This window comes from Strix uralensis, chromosome 5, assembly GCF_047716275.1.
Source record: "Strix uralensis isolate ZFMK-TIS-50842 chromosome 5, bStrUra1, whole genome shotgun sequence".
Taxonomy (NCBI): Eukaryota; Metazoa; Chordata; class Aves; order Strigiformes; family Strigidae; genus Strix; species Strix uralensis.
In genome coordinates this window covers 41,086,845-41,109,835 of record NC_133976.1, presented here as the reverse complement: position 1 = coordinate 41,109,835, position 22,991 = coordinate 41,086,845, and the positions used below count along the sequence as shown (strand labels likewise).

At 39.8% G+C, this 22,991-nt stretch overlaps 1 protein-coding gene across 1 annotated transcript in view; it reads left to right on the top strand.

Moving 5' to 3' along the window:
• PTPRR (protein tyrosine phosphatase receptor type R) overlaps positions 1-22,991 on the top strand; it is a 157,818-nt gene that overhangs the window by 12,058 nt on the left and 122,769 nt on the right. Inside the window, exon 2 of the mRNA XM_074869379.1 lies at positions 1,646-1,950. Coding sequence (XP_074725480.1) covers positions 1,646-1,950 — 305 coding nt within the window. The remainder of the gene's footprint in view (positions 1-1,645; positions 1,951-22,991) is intronic.

The following is a 22,991-nucleotide window of genomic DNA, read 5'->3' as shown; positions in this document are numbered from 1 at the left end:
AGCATCCTACTTTATAATAGGAGGATCTCTAAGTGTGCTGTAAAATGCAGGATTCTGTATTCTGTATTCTTCCTATTGATTTTCTGCTCATGTATGTTATGAATTGCTTCACCGCCTACTGACAGGGACCCACTTTTGGCAGAGAATGCATTTCCCAGTGATGCATAGCAATACTAAAGTACAGATAGGGTATTGTCCTTGATTTTCCTAACCGAAATTTCATGAGGAAATTAGGTCAACAGAACGTAATTACCTACACTGAAATCTCCTAAGGGTTCTGGGTAGAGCTGTGCAAATGAATGATTATTTTGGTTTGCTTACAGAAGCAAAAAAAATCAGAGCCAAGAATCAGTCTGAATAGAACAAAATTATTTTGTGTTCAACCTGAATTGAAACATGTTGTTGGTTCTGAGCTGTTCTTCACAGCTCATTATGAGAATTAAAGTAACATTGATTTTATATTTTTTTTTTACTCAAAATCAGAACGCAAGTTCAACATTGCCATTAACTCCAACAGCTTCTGAAGAGGAAAATCCAGGCTGATAAGAGTGAGTGCTCTGGGTCCACTTCTCTTAGAACACAAAGTCCCTTTTGTACCACAGTGGGTTTCTTTGAGCGCTCTTCCAGGAGGTGACTAATGCAGCTTCAGTTACTTTTTATCTATGAAGGAGCTGATCCTTGCCTATTTTTCTGCTCAGAGGGACAGCCCGTCTTCCAGACTGGGAACTGAACTGGACCATTGTAGCTGTTCTGTTCTTCGTAAAGGCACTGAAGATTCACTATGTTTCATCCATTAAAAAAAAAAAAATCAAATAAAACTTTAGTTCTGTTTCCTTTTATAAAGAAGTATTAGGAAGTATTTTGACTATCAAAATAAAACTTATTTTTCAGTAATACATAGTTTATGAAAACCATGAAATCTAAAAGAGATCTTTGTGTCCAGCACCAAGCTATGCAAGGTATGGCTAAATCCACACACCTGTATCTCCTCTGCAGAGAGCCAAGTGCTCTGTTGGCTGGCCAAGCGATGCTTGAGTGAAGGTTGTGTCATAACAAGAGTTGGCACAAGGGACTATAACTAATTTAAGCAGAATTATGATTATGGCCTCAGGCATCTGAACTTTACCTTTCTTAGCTTTCTTACATGTTTTCTTAAGTCAAATTTTTGGATCTGGTTCTTGGCCTTTTCTCCTCAAGTCCCCATATATAAAAGACAATCACAGCAATTCTCATCTTTGGTATTACTGAGTGATTAAATACATCTTTGTGGATGTGCATATGTGGACTGCATATGTTTTCCTATTGGAGTTGATACTGATACCAAAAGTTGGACTTGGCTCAGCATGTCCTCTGCTCTTGCACATCATTTTTGAAATGTAACCCTGACTCAAAGTATAAATAACATTTTTAAAAGCCCTGTAAAAATGAGTTTAAGAATGTGATACACTTCACATACTTTGTAGACTCTCTGTAATGTTGTTAAGCTATTGCTATAAAAATTGCGTTGTGGGATTTTAAGGGAATTCTTGTATTCCACAAATATTCTTTCCAAATCTTGTAGAACCCAAAAATCTCATCAGATTTCCAGTGCTGTCTACAGAATATGCAAGAGAGACATTCTAAACTTATTCTTCTCTTTCTACAGGCTGCTTTTCTGGAGACAACGACCACTTTTTGGCAATTCATCAGAGAAAGAGTGGAAAACCTGTGTTTATTTATCACCATGTGCAGAGTGTGGAGAAAAGTCTGGATACAGACAGTTATAAGAATTCCAAACAAAATTTCCATTCTTCTTCCCACACCAAAATAAGCAAGTTACACCCTGCAATAATTGTTAAATCAACCTTTCCCAGACCCGCCTACGACCCATCCCTCGATTTGTTAGCTATGACTGGTCAAGATTTGGAAGTGGAAAATCTTCCCATTCCTGCAACGAATGTGATTGTTGTGGTAAGTGCCTTTTTCTGGGTTCTGGAGGGGGTATTTTTATGAATAAATACACCTGTAGATAAATATAGACGGATTGTAATATGAGCTATCCAAAGTTCATATTCCACTGCCTGGCTGATCATCTAAATCTAAATAATGACCACATGTCTTGAATCTCTTCACTTTATTGGAATTTACATTTGAATTTACATTCATATAGCCTCACTGTGATCAACAAGTAATCCGATGAACCAGTGCAGAATATAGCCTCTCTGTAGGTAAAGAACTTACCTTTGCCTCAAGTGCCATTCATCTTCTTGTCTTGACTGATGTTTGCACTGCCTTTGCTGTATGGGTTTTAAACTTATTCTGCATAGGGCACAAGAAAATATACTTCAGGGAAGAATCTGATAGAGGCAGAGAGATTTTAAAAGGCTGACACAAAGGTTTAATTCACTTCTATTTCTCCAGTAAAACCACCATTACGCTTACATAGCTGTTTGAAAATGAGCCTGTTTCTTGCGAAGAATAAGAACTATGTTTTTGTTGGTGTAAGCCATATGCATTCCTGCTGGGACACATGGACTGGGACGTTTCTTGTTCGGTTAACTGTGTGTGATCTTTCCCATTCTCAAAAAAGTGATGGCAGTGCTCCCTCCTGCAGTGGGGGGCATGTCAGTGGAACCGTATACTGATGCCACCCTGCTGCATCCTCACCCTGCATGCCAGTGGAGCAGCATACTGCCAGTAGAGCACAGCACAGTCTGTATATATTTTGTACAGATGCTGCTCTGCCTCACCCTGGTGCATAGGTAGCCCTGCTTGATTATGGAGAAGAGCATTGCGCTCATCCTTCTTCCTGGAGGGAAGAACTACCATTCATAATGGCTCATGCACTCAATAGAGTGAACTAATAAAGATTAAACTGAAACAATGTGACTAATTACAATCAGCAGCTATTTGCCTAATTCTGTAAATTACTCTGTACAGAAGATGCTAGATTAAAAGACAATGGCCTTTATAAATAAGAAAAGAAGATAGAGCATACAACACTAGGGTATGTTAGAACACACAGTGTTTCAGAATCATGTATAAGTTCCTCATGCTGTTGGTACCTCTAGAGATCTGCCCTCATGAATGCACCAAATGTAATAAAGGCTAGTGACTACCCAAAAAAGGGTAGTAATTTTATTAGTCTAACATTAAAGTTCTAACAGCTAAAAAATACTATTGGGGAACTAGACTCAAAAATCTGTGCTCTGGACTTGTTGCATACCACATGAACAAGACCTCCTAAACTGAGATTAGATGGCTAGCATAGTCGGTGGACTAGATTCAGTTGTATGTAAGTGTCCATATCAGAGCAAAATAAGGTACTGACAGCCTTGCCTCACTGGGGACATGCAACTGTACACAGAGTCCCAGTACTGAATGGTGCTGATCAGGAGGAGGAGATGCCAAGCAAGTTGGATGCATCTTTGCCCCAAGCTAGCCTAAGCCAGTGGGGCCAACTCCATGGTGAAGGTACCTGCTCTCTTTTTTCCATAGCAAGCATTATTTCACCTCCAGTGAAGGTGAAACTTTTCTGTTAGTTCAGAGAACTCAGAATATGCATGGCCCCTCATTTTTTCATTAAATTACACTGTTACCTATGGCCTGTTATTTTAGTAGAGCTTTACACACTTTTGGAGACCCACTTTTGGAGTCCTAAACTTGCAATGGAAGAATCCTGCAAAATATTCTGGGTTTACCCTGATTTTAGCTGACTGGCTCTATGCCTGCATTAAAAGCCAAATGAGGTAGATTTTCAACTGGCAGTCACATAAAAAAAGATCTATTAAATCTACATTAAGTTCTCATTAAGTGACCTCAGTCTGAAGCTTTGCTACTGCATTTCTAGGATGGAGCTGCTGCTCTGAAGCCTTCCGTTCTGGCTGAGAACCATATGTGCTTTAAGGGGGGGCATAACAGCGTGAGGTAATCATGACATGAAAGCTGTTTGTTGCTTGGGATCTTCAGCTATCTCTGGTTGTGTTGAAGGACAGTGTTTCTGGTTTGCTTTTGATGTCATCCTTTCAGAAAAAGCATCTGGGGAAGCGTATGTTTTAAAGCTGAAGTGCTGAGGGTCAGACAGCTCTTTGGACTAATCCCATCGTAAGAAATTTTGAAGGTGTCTTCCTCTGAAGGGCAGCTGTCCCACAGCAGGGTGGTTGCCATAATCCAAGCACAGCCCTGCTTCTTCCAGGTCTCTGCACTTCAGTGTTTTGTTTCTCCCTCTTGAATGTCACCTGAAATAGATTGTAATATTAATGTCATTGCCAAGGGAGTCTGTTTTGTTTTGAATGTATGTATATTGCTCCCTCTTTATTTCGAACTAGAATTTACTGCGTGTTGCTGCTTTTTGCTTTTTATCATATAGGGCAAGCAGCAACATTTGTTGTTTTGCCCTGGCTGACCCTTTTTGTTCCAGCCTTTAGCAATGTTGTTGGTTGCTCAACTTGAAAGGGCAATTGCTAGTGTTAATGCTTCCTGTAATCCAGTTACATGAGCGGTGCACACTGTGATTTAGTATGAAAGCCAGCAATGGGGGTTATTTTTTAAAATAAATCAACACTGCTGCAGCTCTGCAGAGGGGAGGAAACTGAATTCAATCTAATTTCAGTGATTTGAGGTCCATTTTCTCCATGATCGAGGTGGAAAGGTAGGGTGAATGGATGCCTAATGTAGAACTATTACAAGGTTACATTTTGTGGTAAGGACTAGACCATCTGACAAGCAAAATGTTGCCAATGCACAGCAGAGAGCTATGAAGCCAAGAATTCTGCAGGTGTTGTGTCAAGTGATGTTTTGTGGTTCTATCAATAAAGAACACATGGTAAGAAGTAATTTTACTGAACCTGGGGAAATTGTAGTGCTTGTCTGCCTAAGCAAGGAAGAGGAGGGATTTATTTTTAGGGAGTGAGTTTTATATAATTGAAGGCTTTCCATCACCTTACCCAGTATTAAGTTCCTGTCTGTATTTTGTGTGTGTGTGTGTGTGTTCAGTGCACATTGTTTGTTGAGGGAAGCTATGGTATATAACCATATACCATAACTATAAATGCTTTGGTGCTTACCCATATGTTCTGTTTAGCTGTCTCTCTAAATGACATGAGACCAACTCATCTGAAAAATTCTTGGTTAACATATGGAATTACATAATTTTTTGTAATACTTGAGAGTTTTCTATTTGTACGGGTTTATTTTGGATCTCAGAAACTATACACTCATCGAACATATTAGACAGTTAGTAGTGAAATAAACAAGTTCTCCAAATGTTTATTTGTGTTTATTCCAAGTCTTTCCAATATTGAATGTGAGGACAACCAAGGTCAAGGCAGTACATGGGAAGCAGAAATAGTCTGTGGATAACCACTTATGATTAAAAATGTTGCTGTCTAACATACTCGCTAAAAAACCCAAACATACATACGTACATATATATAATTAGGGCTGAACTTGAGAGAAAAGCAGAAGGACTTGTAAAGGTTACAGCTCAGACTGGGTCTAAACTATCACCTCATGGAGGTGCTAAATATCATCCCTTGTAATATAGTTTGGTCTGTCCAGAGTCTTGCTCAGGCACACAAGTCTGTTGTACTAAGATTGAACCAAGCTCCTCAGATTTTTTTTTTTTCACTTGTGTCCTGTGAAGTGTTTCAGAAATATAAAGGTAATAAACTTGCTCAATATATCAAGATTTTCCCTTTCACACCTCACTATTACTATACACTTTCTTATATAAATATGAAAATCTGTCTCTTTTTCTGTTGCTTAGAAAGGCCACAGCACTGTACAGTAGCCTAAAATTCATTGCATCTTTTTAGTTTTGTTTGGTTTACATGAGTGTTACTGAACTGAGTTGATTTAATTGGAGTTTCTCTCAGCTAATGTCAATAGGATATAAGATTCACAGGCAGTCACACAGAGCTTCTCTTTGCCTTTTCCATGGTATTTTGTGTGAGGCTGAATGCCTCAGAGCTATTGCTCTGCCATACTATTACATCTATTTTGTCACCAATGGTTGAATCATCTATCTTCAAGCACACTGAAGAGCACAAGGAAGAGCTTCAGGTGCTAGTGCCTTGAGAGGATTCAGAAGAAGAGTAAAGCCCATGAATGTATGTATCTATAAGTAGATATCCAGATGTGAACTAGGTATTCAAGCTTCAGTATAGGCAGTGGAAATCTATCCTATTGGTAGTCTATTAAGCTATCTAGCACTTTTCTAAACAATTTTTGGATTATTAGGGAGTTAATATAGGTCAGGGACCATATTCAGTAGTCAGACTGGATGTGATCATCCTGTTTTGGAGATTAGTACTGACACAGGCCATTTCCACATCAGTTTTGTCACTGGCAGAGAACAGTACCAGATGCATTTAATCTACTAGTAGAACATAGCCTTGTTGTCTGCTCCAGGGTGAGCTGAGTATCTCCCTAATCCCAAATGGCTGCAAGGACAGGATTTCTATCGATGATAGTGGATGTGTAAGCACCAACTGTACACTGACTGCTTACATATTTATATACATTCATACACGCACACAGACATGTACATTTAGTGCCATCTTAATCTGGAGATGATCCCATCTTAACACATTTTATACTGAAATAATTTGAAAATCCTTTAGGCACAGTTCAAGTAGGTGGGTTGCTTCTGGGTGGCTTTGGGTAGCTGAAAACCATGAGTCTGTGAAACCACAGCAGAACTGCTTTTACACTTATGTCAAATTCATCCCACAAGTACTGCTATATCCTCTTGTCTAACTTTTCTCATGCTACCTACTCAGAGAAGATGCATCTTTTGCTTGATTACTGACATGGCCTTACATGTTTAAGTTTATTCCTCCATCAGTTCCCCATTTCCTGATACATTAGGTTTAATTACCAGTATCAAGGCTCAGAACTCATCTACCGTATTTGTTCCTATATTTTATTTCATTATTCCTACCACTTTTTTTCTGCTGGAAATGTCTATTTTTCTAATTCTTTGTTCTTTCTGTGAAGCCATGGCTTCCATGTGGAATGTCATCTCTTAAGTTCCTCTAGTAACACACAGAATGTCCTACTCTCTCCTCCTTCATGTATCCACTCAAAACTTACTTTTGATGCAAGACTTGCTTTTTCCTTTTAAAGATCAGCCAAACAAAGAGAACCAGACTACAAAATATCCTTTCTTCTGAACACTGAAATTGCCTCTACTGGCTGGCTTTGTTGGAGTGCCATAAGAAGAACTGTATGAGGAGAACTTGATAAAAAGGTGGGGGCATCCAATCTTTCCAATCATTTTCAGTCCAAAAAAATGTTTTCCCTATAGGTAGATTTTTATGGAGACATTTAATATAATTTTCTTTTATCTTCATAAAAATGGAACAATTTGGTGGAATTTGCTTTTTACTTTTCTTTAAATGAAAAACGCATGTTTCTTCTCACTGGTATTTTGGTAATATAAGATGCCCTCTTTTTCAAGGCCAAGTCATAGAGTTTTACTGAATGAGAAGAGTAGGATACAGACAGCCCTCTGAGTCACAGCACCAAGCTGCGTGTGATCTTTCTGCCTACCAAAAGGTAAATGGCCTTCTGAGAATCCCAAGAGAAGATGCTCTGATAATGTTTTTTCACTAATAACCTGTTCCAGCTTTCCCCAGTTGTCCACTCTACTGACTGACTGTTTTTCCATAATCTCTTGCTACTCTTTTCCCTGATATTGAATACCTTGCCTTGATATAAGATAAAGCCTCTTCCTTTTTTAAGTTTTCTTTATTAGGAACTCTTCTGTCTTTCAAATACTATGGCAGCCTCTGCTGGCACAGCATCCACTCCATTAACTGGCACTGTAAGGCCATGGTGAACAATCTTTAAAGTTATATTTAAATGTTTCTGTCTCAGTCAGATAAAAATGCATAGAAGTCTGTGAGAAACTTTGATAGCTGAGAGTGTTCCATTAGAGCAGAAATTTAGGATTGCTTTCAGGACACCACAAACCAAAAGTCATTCTTCATTTGGAAGGGAGAGGAGGGGAGAGGAATGGATAAGGCTGGGGATGTTCTTACAACAGAAGTGGTTTGTTGTTGCTTATGCACCGTCTGCCATCCATCATGTGTTGTGTGATACATTATACTGCAGTTAGTTTGGAAGTTATTCAAAATGGTGATTTTTATCTTCCTATTACACCCTGTACAGTAATGTCCTAATTTTCACTGGGATAAATGTAAATGTATGTATATGTAGATCTATAGCTAGATGTAGTTATACTATATTGTAATAATAGAAGTGACTAAGTAACTGCTTTTTGAATATTGTATGAACCTGGGGTCTCAGCCTCGAGTGTGTCAGATCCAGACTCCTAAGGCCATTTACCTTCTTGTGCACAGATAGACCCCAACACACCTTGGTGCTGCTGACTTGGAGGGCTCTCTGTATCCTACTCCTCCCATTCAGTAAAAGTACCCTAAGCTCTTTCCCTCTGTAGGCCTTGTGAAGAGGTGGTCAAAATACTTTTGAAAGTATATTAAGCTACAAAATATGGTGAGAATAAGGCAAAAGATACGTTATGAGTGAGGACAAGAAGTAGTCCATGAAGTGGCAGGTCAGCCATTGGTGGGGCAAACAGCAAAGCTAACTGTCTATGAAATGCAACAAAAAGTCAGATGTCACTTTCTGTCACTTAACATCTGTTATTGTGAGCCTAAGAGAGGGATTGGCACCGGGCCAGGCAGAGGAGGCATAAATAGAAAATCATGTCTCTGCACTGACTTCTCCAAGGAGCCTTCTGAAAAGTGAGATCTCAAAATCCAGTAAGGTATCAGCTGTGTCCCTCTCCATTTCCAGGTCATGTGTTTGTCTGGTGCTTAGAACAACAGAAGTCAAGTGCCGTGATGATAGACAGTGCAGTTTTAAGACCTTATAATTACAGTGCTGAATTGTTAACAAGCTCTAAATGTTAGTCACACATTACAACAGTGGGCAATATCAGTCAGTACCCTTGGTGTGATTGTTATAATCACTGTTGTGTCCTTTTACACTTTACATCATCACCCCAAACATCAGGTCTTCAAAGTATTTGGCTCAAGTCCACCTTGTAATAAGAGATTGATGCTCACCATTATCTTATTCCTTTCTTAAGTAATTATACTAGACATAACATATCGGCAGCAAGCCTTGCAAATAGACCTAGTAGCCTGCAGCTCTGTCATTCTGCATTTTGTTTGCACAACAGAAGTCTAGAGTCTACATTAGTTGGCCTCATTTTCTTTCTGCTTCCTTCTGTGAACTTCAGCAGGGGTAATTGCATGCTGAACCATTATCATGGTATTGTGTTTGCTGTCAGTCTTTGTGGAAAACAGGAAAGATTGCATTAGGTTGTAACAAGCACTAAAACCTCCTTAAGGCACTTTTTTGTCATCTGACTTGCAAAATATTAAGAGAATGTTAGTGCGATATTCAGCAGCCCGGTGCTTCAATTGATTAGCTTACTGCTGGCAACTTTGGGGTTATTTTCTGTAACATTCAGTGGGATGCTAAACTTGCACAAAAGCTAGTCATACCTTTCACAAATTGACCAGATCCTCTTTGGTCACACAGTTTTACTTTTCCTGCATTTTTCAGGGAAGGGAAGGTGTTTCTTGAAGTCATTTAGTTTTCTTTGTAAGCTGCACAGTTTAAATGAAAACTGGATTTCAGGAGCAGGCATGTTATATGTTTTTCAGCTAAAGCCTAAAGTTTAATTGACAGCGCTGTGCAGTTCATCTGTAAGAAGGTGTCAGCTGTTCCATACTTCTTTCAGCTGTATATTTCTATAACTGGCCAGTCCCAGCTATAAAGTAGATACTTGTGTGTAGCAGAACAGAATCTGCCTATGTTTCTCCATTCTTCAAATTTTTGGTTTTGTCCTCCAGGAAAATATTTATCAATTGATTATTTCTATTTTTTTTCAAAACAGAGATTTTCCATGAAATTGGATTGAATTCAGACAGAGTTGCAGCCAAATCAAAGATCTTCACTTTTGCTTAAGCATTTTCAAGATACTTAGGAGGTGCAGGTGGAACTCAAATGTGAGAGAAAGTCTGTATACCCAAATGTGGGAGATGTGGCTCAAAGCCTTGCTCTAAAGGAGGTAGAGGAGAAAACTAACCTGAGTCTTATTTCACATGATCTAGTCACTGAGCTAAGGGGTACAGGGTACCACTTATACTCACAGATGAAATTATTTGTTTGACCCAGAACACATCACTTCAGTCAACTGGAAATTTGGAAAAGTATTTATCTTGGGCTGATCCAGTACAAATTTCTTGTATGTGTTTTGATTTGGTCTCCAACAAAGGGAAAAAACCTACAAACAAACAAGCCCCCCTGCTGCCTCTTTCTTATTTACATGGTCCCATTTATTCCTCTGATTGAAATAGGCTTCTGCACCATTTCTGTGCCCCCATTTATTCCTCTGATTGAAATAGGCTTCTGTACCATTTCTGTGCCATGCTGTACTGAATTCCAGGAGAAAAGACCCAGAGATTTAGACAACAGTGGATTTTCCATCCCTGCTCTTTGTTTGCCTTCTGCACTTTGGGTGTTTCAGTGTTCAGCTTTGGAGGTAGCATTGCACTCCTTACTGCTTGGATCTGCACTGACTCCATTACCCTGAACAGTACAGAGAGGCTCATACTTCAGCAGGAGTTTAGGAGATTGCTATACTGCTATCAATGTTCTGCTTTCCTTTTACAAGTGAGCTGAAACCTGTAACTGCCTAAATTTGACTAAGGAAAGGGAGAAGTTTCCTGGCACGCAGAGTTCAAGGGGCCATCACTGAAATCACACATACTTGAGGTCCAAAATCATAAATGAACAAAATGGCCCTACTGGGGTCATGAAACCCACCAATAAACAAATCAATTACTACTTCCCACAATAAATCTATGTGTTGTGTTGTTAATGTTCAGGAACAAAGACTGAAGAAGCACTGTTTCTTTTTTTTTTTTTTTTAAGTTCTTTTAGCACCCTCAGAGACCTATCTTTGTGAAAACCTAAGTCCCCTACAGTAACATTTAAAAGGCAGATAAAGGGCGCTCAGATAAAAAGACATCAAGACAGCATGTGTTTCCTTATCAGTCAATGTTTTGTTGGATCTGGCAGTTCAGCCTCTGGAATAATCCTTTTGGTTCTTCACTTCTGACATTGTTGTTAGGAAAAGTGACAGCTTCTATAAAGTTCCTCAATAGATGGCTCATAATGTATTATTGTATATAACCCCTTAAATACTAAGCCCTATAAAAATTGTTTTTGAAAAAGAAAAATAATGTCTTTTTGGTATCATCTCTGCATTAATTTGTGATATTTTTAAAACACAGTGATGTTTTGAATCAGAGAAACATTATTAGGGAGCAGAAGATGATCTTTTGGACACACTTTTTAAAATGCTCCATAGATCAAGTATTACTGCACTTAACTATGTCTTTTGCAAAAAAGGAAATATTTAATTCTGAAATTAAATGCACAGGCTGCAAGGATACTGGAGTTTGAAAGTGATCACATAGCTGTCAACTGAATGATGTTTTTTCAGTCACCTCAGTATTGAAATGGTACATGCAAAGGGGAATAACCCAAGGAGGTAAGCAGAGAGGTACAAAGTCTCTGTCTGTTGTTGTTGCTAGAAGCATTTAAGTAATGTTTTGCTGTCCTTCCTTTGAAGGTCGGTCATGACTGACAATTTGTAATGGAGCTAATTCTTATTGGTCTCTGCAGCACGATAAACTAGTGGAAAATACTTTTAGTGGATACAGTGCTTTGAATCAAGTATATGGTAGAAACATCATGAAAAGTGCTGGGGGTACATATCAAGACTGCTAATAGCATTGAATAGTGAAGGAAAGTGGTGGACTGCATATGTTATATCTATGTTCATCTAAACATGAATTGAAACAGATTTACATTTCAGCCTTCATTAGCTGTTGGAGAATAATAGTGGAATATCTGCTTTGTACAGATTTGGCTGAGGATATGCATTCTCCTTGGGAATGGTCATTGTGTAACAAACTAGCACAGAAATCAATGACAATATAAATCAAGATTTTTACATTTACAATATGCTAAAGTAATTTTTTCTTGATTTACACAATGTCATTGATTGAATTTAATTTCATGTTTTTGCCCATTTTCCTGTTGGTGTTTTTAGAACAAGAGGTTATCTTTTTGCTGGTACTAATTGTACTAGTAACCTTGTTTTGTTTTTGAAAACACACTGAAAGAAATAAGGATCACTTCTGGTGCAGTCCTGTGCTGTTCTGGCAACACTTACAGCTTTCTGCACTGTTTAGCCAAATTGTTGCTGATATGCTTTCTTCGCGGAACACATAATGTATTGTCTCATTAAGAACACAGCTCTGGACGTTAACCGTTACAAACAGATATGATATTTCAATTTCATGTAATAAAAATTATTTCATGTTATAACAGTTTAATTTCAGGTACTGTACCATGTAGTTCTATAGTAGTGCAGTCTTCTGAGCTGACAGATCATTAAAAAACAAATGTTTTGGGTGAGTAGAAGAATGACCTTAAATACTGCACTCTTAGAGCCCTGGCATTCTTTAGGCAAAGTAAAGCTAGTATAAGAACTATATTCCTTGTCTTAAGGTGATGATGAAAAATAAGCATGAAGCAGACATTGTCCCCAAAACCTCTCTCATAGGCTTTCTCTGGAATAGTACTACAGGGTGCTGTGGCTCTGCCTAATTAGTCACAGTAAAAGTGTATACAGGCAATAGAAATTAACTTGAAAATTAAAAATACTCAGTTCCTTTCCTCCACTTTTTTCTGTTTAAACTATAGCTACAATAGTTAAAGACCTCTCCCCTTTGTCCATTGCCTACTATGACATAAACTGAGTTTTAAGTGTTTCTAGATTGACCCTGGTAGAAATACTCTGTTAAAGGATGGCTGGGGTAGGAGGAGGGAAGGTGATTATTAGCTGTAGGAACTCCTCTCTGGCATGATGTACTTTTGTGGTTAGAACAAGGGACTATTGACTGGAGTTGGGAGAACAAGGAAAAATAAACTGCAAATTTAAAAGACCAATCAGATAATGAAATAGCAAGAAAGCTATTGAATGTTGATCAAGAAAAATATTTAAAAAACACAACTGACCCCTCTAGAAATAGATAATAAGACAATAATTAAATAGATAGATCATTTGAAATCCATGTGCTAAATCAAAAATTTGATTGTAGCTTTAATTTTTAAATATGCTTCCTAAGAATCTGCCTGAAAATTGATATAACCTTTAATGAAATAACTGTAATGTGAGGCTTTCAGTAATGAATGAATTAGAAAACCATATGGATGCATTAAGTAGAATAATAAATGTACCATACACAAAAGTAGGACATCCATAAATCATTTATGATGTCCCTTCTCATCAGTTCTTGGCTCTTTGAGTCTTAATTGAAAGCCAGGGTAGCTGGATATTAGAAAAACTAGATTTGTTAGTCTGATAACAGACAACTTTCATTAAAGCATTAATTAATTTTAGAAGGCTGAGAGCCTGATACATTAAAAATACTTGCAGAGCTACTACTTTAGTCATGTTTTTTTCTATTTTAATTACTGTCTTCCTCTGGTCAATGAAAGTTATTCGTGTTCTACTTTAACTTGCTCAGCAAGCATGATGGGATACCATTGTGTTTTTAGAATTATTCTCTTGCCCAAACAATTCCAAATGCTTCAAATGTCCACATGGTACAGTAACAAAAGTAAGATGGCTATTCTTACAGTAACTGTGAGTGAGCTTATTTCCTCTTTCAAAGGCAGAGATTCCGAGGACCTGTGTTCATTCTATGCACAGTCCTTCATGCCAGTAGAGACAAGAGAACACTGCAGAAAATACTTCTTTTTCTTTTTTTCTTTTCACTTTTCTTGTATTTAAACATACTAATTTAAACTTTTTTGTCAACTTTAATAGTTTTCTTCCTGGAATCTAAACTGATTAACGAGATGGCCAAAATAAACAATTTTCATCTTTCTTATAAAATAAGAGCACAACATACATACTGAAATTAATGTGAGACTTAAACTACAAGCTTACTCTGTCAAAGAGGTGCATGTCTATGCCAAAATGATCAGAGCTGCTTTAATAAAATACTTTAGGAAAATTTTTAACAAATAACTCGATTTACAATATTGGTTCTAAAAATATAAAATATTTAGTCTGACAATAATATTACTCAGTATGAATAGCACATCTCTGTGGTGGTGATATACTAAGAAAAAGTGGAGATAGGCAGCTTATTTTCAAGGATCGTATTTATTTCTGTCCAGGTGTTAAGAATAGGATGTTTTTATAATTAATTCTCCATTATTCAAAGTGAGGGACTAGGATGTTTAGATAATGAAAAAAAGCCTGATAATGTAATGTAACAATATAACAGTAAGGTCATGATGTAGATATACGGGGCACAGATTTAACTCACATCTCTCAGAGCTTGCTGGCCAAGGCCTAGCATCAATGCACAGAGCTGGTCATCTCTAACCAAAAAGTTCCTTGGAGTCCTAGTGCTGGGGAATGTGTTGCAGAACATTAGGTGCATCAATATCAGTGCTGAGTTATGGTATCCTCCTGACTGAGCTACCACTGCTTAAGGGCAGCTTTGGTGTCTCCATATTCATGTGCCATTAAACTGAAATCCAAGGGCAACTGAGCACTGACTGTATTTCTACGCCAGGGAATGTATTTCTAGACCAGATTCAGATGTTCCCAGCTGTCCTATCCACAGTCAAGCCCTTTCTCTCTTCTCCTGTAGTGCTACCAGTTTGTTTGGCTGGGCAGCCAGGTGTGTTCAATGGTTGGCAGTGCTTTCTCTTGGCCCACATCAAATTCACTTTTGCTTTCTACCGTTATCTTTCAGTGGACTGTAAAAGTGGCTTGGCTTACAGCTGTAGGCTTTCCTAGGGGCTAGCCAAAATTTCCTTGCATGTCCTGTTTGACTCATGGGCTGCCAGTTGACCAGTCCTCATCTGTTATGAGCACAGCCCTATAAATTCTTTTCATTAAAGGTAAGAAACTTTTAACAAAAAATTCAGTGCTTTTGGCATGCTGCATATTCATCTCTTTTGATCAATCACTGAAGAAATTAAATATTTCAGAAATACATATCTGCTGCTTGAAAGGACTGTTTCAGTCACTGTGGCCTCATTAACGTCTTGTGTGTTGCCAGTCCCAGTGACCCAGCCTTTGCCAAACAGAGTTGTATAAGTTTGGCAAAGGCTGCTAGTTTTTCTTTGTCTTAATGTTGTTATAACCCTGTCCATCCGTTGCTCTACTGCTATTGATCTTTGCTCTCTTGGCCATGTTAGTACTATTGTAGTTTCTTCAGTTGGAATAGAAAGGCATGGACTATACTCTTTGGCTCCAATACGCAGTAATTTTTTTTTTTGGCTTGTCTACTTTAACATATAAGCTACATCTCTGCTTTCTTAAATCTTATTCTGCCTGGAGGCTGACTGGCTCTGCCTATGTCTTTGCCTTTCTTTTTCTTTCCCTTGTCTCTAATTGTGGAGTTCTTTCAAAATTACTTTGAGGCTGATGAAATACAAAAATACCTTCGCTTTGATATCACATCAGCTGCCAACTAGCTAACAGCTTACTAGTTATAGAGTGGATCACACATTCCTTGTGGCAAATGAGCTGTACAGGAGGCTGATCAAGAACCACTGAAATGAAGTCTTCTGAGTCAAAAACTCAAGGCAGAGATATCTCGAAAATGAAGTTCCTCTTTAAAGAATTTTGAGGTTTGAGGGAAATTTTTGAGGTAAAAAAATTTAACCGGGCTAAAATGAAACTATTTAGACCTTTTAATTGGGATGTAAAGAGGAAATGAGAGTCATGCATCACAAAATGGCCAAGATCCCAGAGCTCAAGGCATAGAGCTATAATGGATGCTCAGGTTCCAGTGCCTCTTTTGTCACATCCTGATAGAAGCCAAGAGTCACAGGAAGAAATTAGTTAAATCATCCAAGTAATATTATTTGGTGGTTTTGTTTACATTTTAGGATAAACCTGAGACAGGTTCACACAGGGAGTGTCTTCAGTGCACTTGAGATTGGTCTTGCCTTCAATACATGGGAGTTCCAGAAGGCCAAGTCTCTTTTAGACGCTGAAATGCTTTGCTCCCCTTTCCAGATCAATTTTTATTTAATTATTTGGACTGAGTGGAATCTGTGGTGTTGGCAGAAAAGGTTTGTCTGGAAGTCTAGTCATTCAATTAATCATGTGGCATATGGAGGACAAAGCAATAATTCTTTATTCTGAAGCATATATAGATCAGGAACTTGAACTGAGGTCTCCCATAGCCAGTATAAAGCTCTAACCACAGATCTGTTGCTTATTCTGAAGCAAATTGATCTTCAGGTATTCAGCATGTTGGCTTTTAGTGAGATTATAAGCAATATATTATTTCTCAGCAGTATAAAATTCACAATTTTGAGAAGAAATTCTGGGGACAGGAGCTGGAGGAAGAAGCTATTCTTAGCTGTTCTTTTGCTAACAGCCTGTACAAAGGTAGTGTATCAGCACGAGTCTCAACACAGATTATCCGGGTAAGGTTATATTGAGTTCCTCGTACAACCTAGATAGCAGGGAGCTTCTGCATCCTTGCTAGAGAAGAAAGTTGAAGGAAACGCTATAAAGTAAAAATGCAGACAAGTGTTTCTGTACAGGGAGATAAGACCACATGCAGTCCATGTGCTTTATCTGGTAAAGTGGGAAGGCAGAATTTGGTTTTCAGAGGCAGTACTAGACAGGTTACATAAACAGAAAGGAATGAATAAAACTTTAGTGTGGTGAATCTAGCACGCTCCATTATTCTCTGTTTGGAAAGATCACTTATTATCCATGGAAGCCTTTTAAAAATTCTCATGTATAATCAGGAGTCATTTAGTTGAAATCATGATGTCAACTAGACAATCATTTTAGCCAAACTTGCGCTACATTACTTCTGCATTTTTCATTTTTTCCTGAATAATATTTTCTACTGAGACTTACAACCTAATACTACTGATATGAATTAATATGAAACTTATGAGAATAAGAGTTCCAACTGCTTGATACGCTTTGTGTTGCCCAGTATAAAACTTGTATATCTCTTCATTTAATCAGGCGTGTAACGTATTCAAAAGCATGGATTCAGAAGAACATTGCCACAGTTTTCATGAATCCTTAATTTTTTTTCATCCTTTTCTGTTCTGGCTAACTATTTGGTGCTTACCATGCATTATTCTCTACCCCTTTTTATACTTTTCTTTCATTCCTGTAATGAGATTGCTGGAGTTCTTGCCCCCAAAATACCTAGTCTGCAGTGCCAACTTAAGACATCTCACAATCCATTCAAACAGTCTCTGATGATGAAAGAACAGAATCATAGAATCATCATAGAATGGTTTGGGTTGGAAGGGACCTTAAAGATCATCTAGTTCCAACTCCTCTGCCATGGACAGGGACACCTTCCACTAGATCAGGTTGCTCAAAGCCCCCTCCAGCTTGGCCTTGAACACTTCCAGGGAGGGGTCATCTAGAACCTCTCTGGGCAACCTGTTCTAGTGCCTCACCACGCTCACGGTAAAGAACTTCTTCCTTACATCTAATCTAAACCTACCCTCTTTCAGTTGAAAACCATGACCCCTTGTCCTATCATTTCGTGCCTTTGTGAGAAGTCCCTCTCTGGCTTTCTTGTAGTCCCCCTTTAGGTACTAGAAGGCTGCTATAACGTCTCTGCGGAACCTTCTCTTCTCTAGACTGGACAACCCTAACTCTCTCAGCCCTCTGATCATCCTCATGGCCTTCCTCTGGACTTGCTCCAACAGGTCCATATTTCTTATGTTGGGGGCCCCAGAGCTGAACATAGTACTCCAGGTGGGGTCTCATGAGAGCGGAGTAGAGGGGGAGAATCACCTCCCTCGACCTGGTGGCCACACTTCTCTTGATGCAGCCCAGAAGACAGTGGTTTTTCTGGGCTGCAAGCACACATTGCTGGCTCATAGTCAGTTTTCCATCCACCAATATCCCCAAGTCCTTCTCTGTAGGACTGCTCTCAATCCCCTCATCGCCCAGCCTGTATTTGTGCTTGGGATTGCTTTGACCCATGTGCAGGACCTTGCACTTGGTCTTGTTGAACTTCATGCTGTTTGCATGGGCCTACCCCTCAAGCCTGTCGAGGTCCCTCTGAATGGCATCCCTTCCCTCCAGTGTGTCAACCACACCACACAGCTAGGTTGTGTTGGCAAACTTGCTGAGGGTGCACTCAATCCCACTGTCTGTATCACCAACAAAGATGTTAAACAGCACTGGTCCCAATACCAACCCCTGAGGAACACCACTCATCACTGCTCCCCACTTGGACATCATGCTGTTGACTGCAACTCTTTGAGTGCAACCATCCAGCCAATTCCTTATCCACTGAGTGGTCCATCTGTCAATTCCATGTCTCTCCAATTTAGAGACAAGGATGTCATGTGGGACAGTGTCAAATGCTTTGCACAAGCCCAGGTAGATGATGTCAGTTAGTCTTCCCTTATCCACCAATGCTGTAACCCCATCATAGAAGGCCACCAAATTTGTCAGGCACAATTTGCTGTTAGTGAAGCCATGTTGGCTGTCACCAATCACATCCTTATTTTCCATGTGCCCTAGTGTAGTTTCCAGGAGGATCTATTCCATGATCTCGACAGGCACAGAGGTGAGACCAACTCAGGTCTTTTCCTTTTTAAAAATGGGGGTTATATTTCCCCTTTTCCAGTCAGTGGGAACTTCACCGGACTGACACGACTTGTCAAATATGATGGATAGTGGCTTAGCCACCTCATCTGCCAGTTCCCTCAGGACCTGCGGATGCGTCTCATAAGGTCCCATGGACTTGTGCACCTTCAGGTTCCTTAGATAGTCTCAAACCTGATCTTCTGCAGTGGGCAGTTCTTCATTCTCCCAGTCCCCACCTTTGCCTTCTGTGTCTTGGATGGTATCTTGTATGTGTGACACTTGGTTGTGTCACAGTTGCTGGTGAAGACTGAGGCAAAAAAGTCATTGAGTACTTCAGCCTTCTCCATATCCTGGGTGACCAAGTCTCCCGTTTCCTTCTGGAGAAAGCCCACATTTTCCCTAGTCTTCCTTTTAGCACCAGTGTACCTACAGAAGCTTTTCTTGTTGCCCTTGACATCCCTGGACAGATTTAATTTCATCAGGAATTTAGCTTTCTGAACCTGATCCCTGGTTGCTCAGACAGTTTCTCTATATACCTCCCAGACTATCTGTCTGTCCTTCCACCCTCTGCAGGCTTCTATTTTATGCTTGAGCTTATCCAGGAGCTCCTTGTACATTCATGCAGGCCTCCTGGCGTCTTTACCTGACTTCTTCTTTGCATCGCTCCCGAGCTTGGAGGAGGTGATCCTTGAATATTAGCCAGCTTTCTTGGGCCCCTTGTCCCTCCAGGGCTTTATCTCATGGTACTCTGCCAAGCAGATCCCTGAAAAGACCAAAGTCTTCTCTCCTGAAGTCCAGCGTAGCAAACTTGCTGCATGCCCTCCTCACTGCCCTAAGGATCTTGAACTCCACCATTTCATGGTCACTGCAGCCAAGGCCGCCCTTGAGCTTCACACTCCCCAGCAGCCCCTTCTTGTTGGTGAGAACAAGGTCCAGCATAGCACCTCTCCTTTTTGTCTCCTCTATCACTTGGATGAGAAGTTATCACCAACGCATTCCAGGAACCTCCTGGATTGGTTATGCCCTGCTGTGTTGTCCTTCCAACAGATACCGGGGTGGTTGAAGTCCTCCATGAAGACCAGGGCTTATGAATGTGAGGCTGCTCCTATCTGTCTATAGACGGCCTCAACCATTTGGTCTTCCTGTTTAGATGACCTGTCGCAGACCCACACTATAACATCTCCTGTCCCTGCCTTCCTTTTAATCCTGACCCATAAGCTCTGGGTTGGCTCCTCATCCATCCCCAGGCGGAGCTCTGTCCACTCCAGCTGGTCATTGACATAGAGGGCAACACCCCCTCCTTGTCCTCCCCTGCCTGTCCTTCCTAAAGAGCCTGTATCCTTCCATTCCAACACTCCAGTCATAGGAGTCATCCCACCATGTCTCCATGATCCAAATAAGATTGTAGCCCTGCAGGTGTGCGTGTGTCTCTAGCTCCTCTTGTTTATTCCCCATGCTACGTGCAATTGCATAGAGGCCTTTAAGTTGGACCCCCAGTGAAGTTTACTGGCTTAATTTTCATCTACTCCCTCTTTGACTTTACTGTGTGCAAGTTGTGTAAATCCTTTAATCCTTTCCTCATCCAACCCTTGTCTTGTCTTTTGTTTTAACAGGTGTTTGGGTTTCAGGCTGTGATAGGGCAAATATCTAATCTTACCGAAAATCTTTCACAGTAAATATAAACTTGGAAAAATACTTTAAATAGCACATTCATCTTCTTTGATCATGCCCCCATATAGCTGCTGGAAGTGAAGCTCTTCTTTCCTCCTTGGAGTGCTGCATTGGTCTTCTGCATACTTCTGCCTGTGCACTTATCCCTTCTTCTCACACCTTCTCATTCTTCTCATGCTCTACTGTTCTACCCTCCTTTTTGTATCTCTTCAGTGCTACCCCTCACTCCAGGGTACTACCAGGGTCTTGGCTTGCCTTTGTTTTTCAGTCACCTTCACCTTTGTCTTTCTTTTCTCCTCTGTCTTCTGCTCCTTCCTTTATTCTTGCAGCCTCAAATAATTTTTACTGATCTCTTTTTCCTCTCCATTATTACGTATTTCTTAGCTCACACTGCTCTTTGGTTCCCTTGATAGTCTTCCCCTCTGCTGTGCACACTCCTTTTTTCACCAGGGCCCTTCTGTTAACAGATCTCTGACAGTGTTGTGGATATGCAGACATTTTCTTGAACTCTAATGTGCATCTTCTCACCATATATTGTATGTATGGCAGGTGTTCTCAACTCTGGTTTTAGTTAGATGTTTTGGTCTGGTTTTTTTAATTATTATTTATTCATGGCAAATAATAAACAGTGGTTTACTGTCAGTAATTCCAAACCTATTTGCTTATTTGCTTGTGTTAAGCTAGGAAAAACTAACTAGAGAATATTCCTGCTGTTGGAATAAGGTTCCTTTGCTTTTGCAATGCTCCACAGACTTCTGGATTCAATGTGCTGTGGGGATTATTGTGAAGCATGTACACTGATGTACTTACAGACCTGGAATTAAATGATAATATAAGTGATTTCTGAAAATGCCATTTAAACTTGGGACCAAAATATACTTTGAAGTCTGAGATTAAATTTTGCTCTTTCTGGTAAAGTGGTGTAGAAAAAAATTTATATTCACTTTGAAAAGGTTCATGTTTGCCATGTGAGTGGTGACTAAAAGAAACTAAATTGATGTCTGCTCAAAGACAATTAAAAAGTTATCCCAGCTGAAGTGAATATTCATTTAAAATTAATTTATTGTAAGGTGTCCATGTCAGAGGTGACTTAGCAATATGAAAATATGCAGTATTTCTTAAGTGTAGGCCATTGAATAGATTGAATTTGTACTCTGTGGAGTTTTGGAGGAAAATGTCTAGTGAAAATATGTCAAATAACAGTATCATCCACCAGATGTCCCTGTACTCTTAGGTGGTAATGAACACTATTCATTCAACTGTCTAATTGCTTTTATTAAAGGCAATTTACACAGAGTGTATGTATTTCCCAAGTCTCTGTTAACCACTGTGTAATAAGATCATGAATAAATAGCAATTACATTAACAGTATTTGAGAGCTGTAGTTATGAAAATAAATTACAGGAACTCACTGTTAAGTTTCTACTTGCCATCTCAGTTTTGTGCTTTTCCTTATCTTGGGAAACAACCTGTCTTTATCATGCATTGCATGGTAGAAATGATAAATACTGATCTCTTATATTTGTAATTATATACATTTATATATAAAAATACAATTAGTCATATAAATATTACCAATCAATATGTTCTTATCTGGCTATCTATCTGTAAAAGACTCTAAGTTACAGAACTAGTGAGCTGAAGGAATGTGGCTTTTGTGGAGATTTCTTTTAATTCTGGTAGCTATTGGAGCAGACTCTAGTCATGGTACCTGCATTCCTCCAGGGTGTTTCATTTCTGTCAACTGCTCCATCAGCTTACCACACTGTATGCTCCAGCCAAATGGTTGGCTATCAGCCATCCATGCATGTTTAGGGGCTACAGCAGGACTGTGCAGCATCTCTTTCTCGAGGGGGGACTTAGGCTACTGCCCTGAAATCTGTAGATAACCATACACCTGACTATACCCATGGTGGGAACTGGGCAGGTCTACCAACATGTGTGCCCTTAAGCATCATGGTTGATTAGAAGATACAACCTGACTTTTTAGTAATGCCACGACATAGGCAGCACACCTTGTCCTCCTTTTCTCTGGGATGATCAAGCTGCCAGAAGAGCATCTGAATCCCTGGTGAGAACAAGGCTCTGACATGATTAAGAGATCCCACCCCACGCATTCACTCAGGCAGGTCTACATTGGTGGTCATCCTTGGAGAGAGAGCTGGCAAACAGTGGTGACAGGCCACTTGGTCACAGGACCTATGTCCAAGCCCTCCTTTCATTTTCTGTGTCAGTGCCACCATGGCATAGCCCAGGCTGGCGATGTGCAGTCCTGACAAGCTCTGTAGACCTTCCCTACCTGTGTGCTATTGCGTATCTTGACAGCTACTACACATGGCTGAGGCCCAGCTAACCACAGGGGCTGCCTGGCCTCCTACCTGTCTCTGCAGGGGGGCTAGCGCTGCTGACAGCTAGCATGCTTGGGGATAAACACCCACAGTCAGGGAGCAGCACTTTGCCTTGGAGTGGCCTCCTTTAGGGTACAAAGGAGGTACATCCCTTGGGGGTGACCACGTGCCTAGTGTTCCAATGGCTGCCCTGGGTCATTTTTTCCTCTCCTTTTTACTACAAGGAGCTAGTGGATGATGAAAGGAATCAAAGAGGGCTT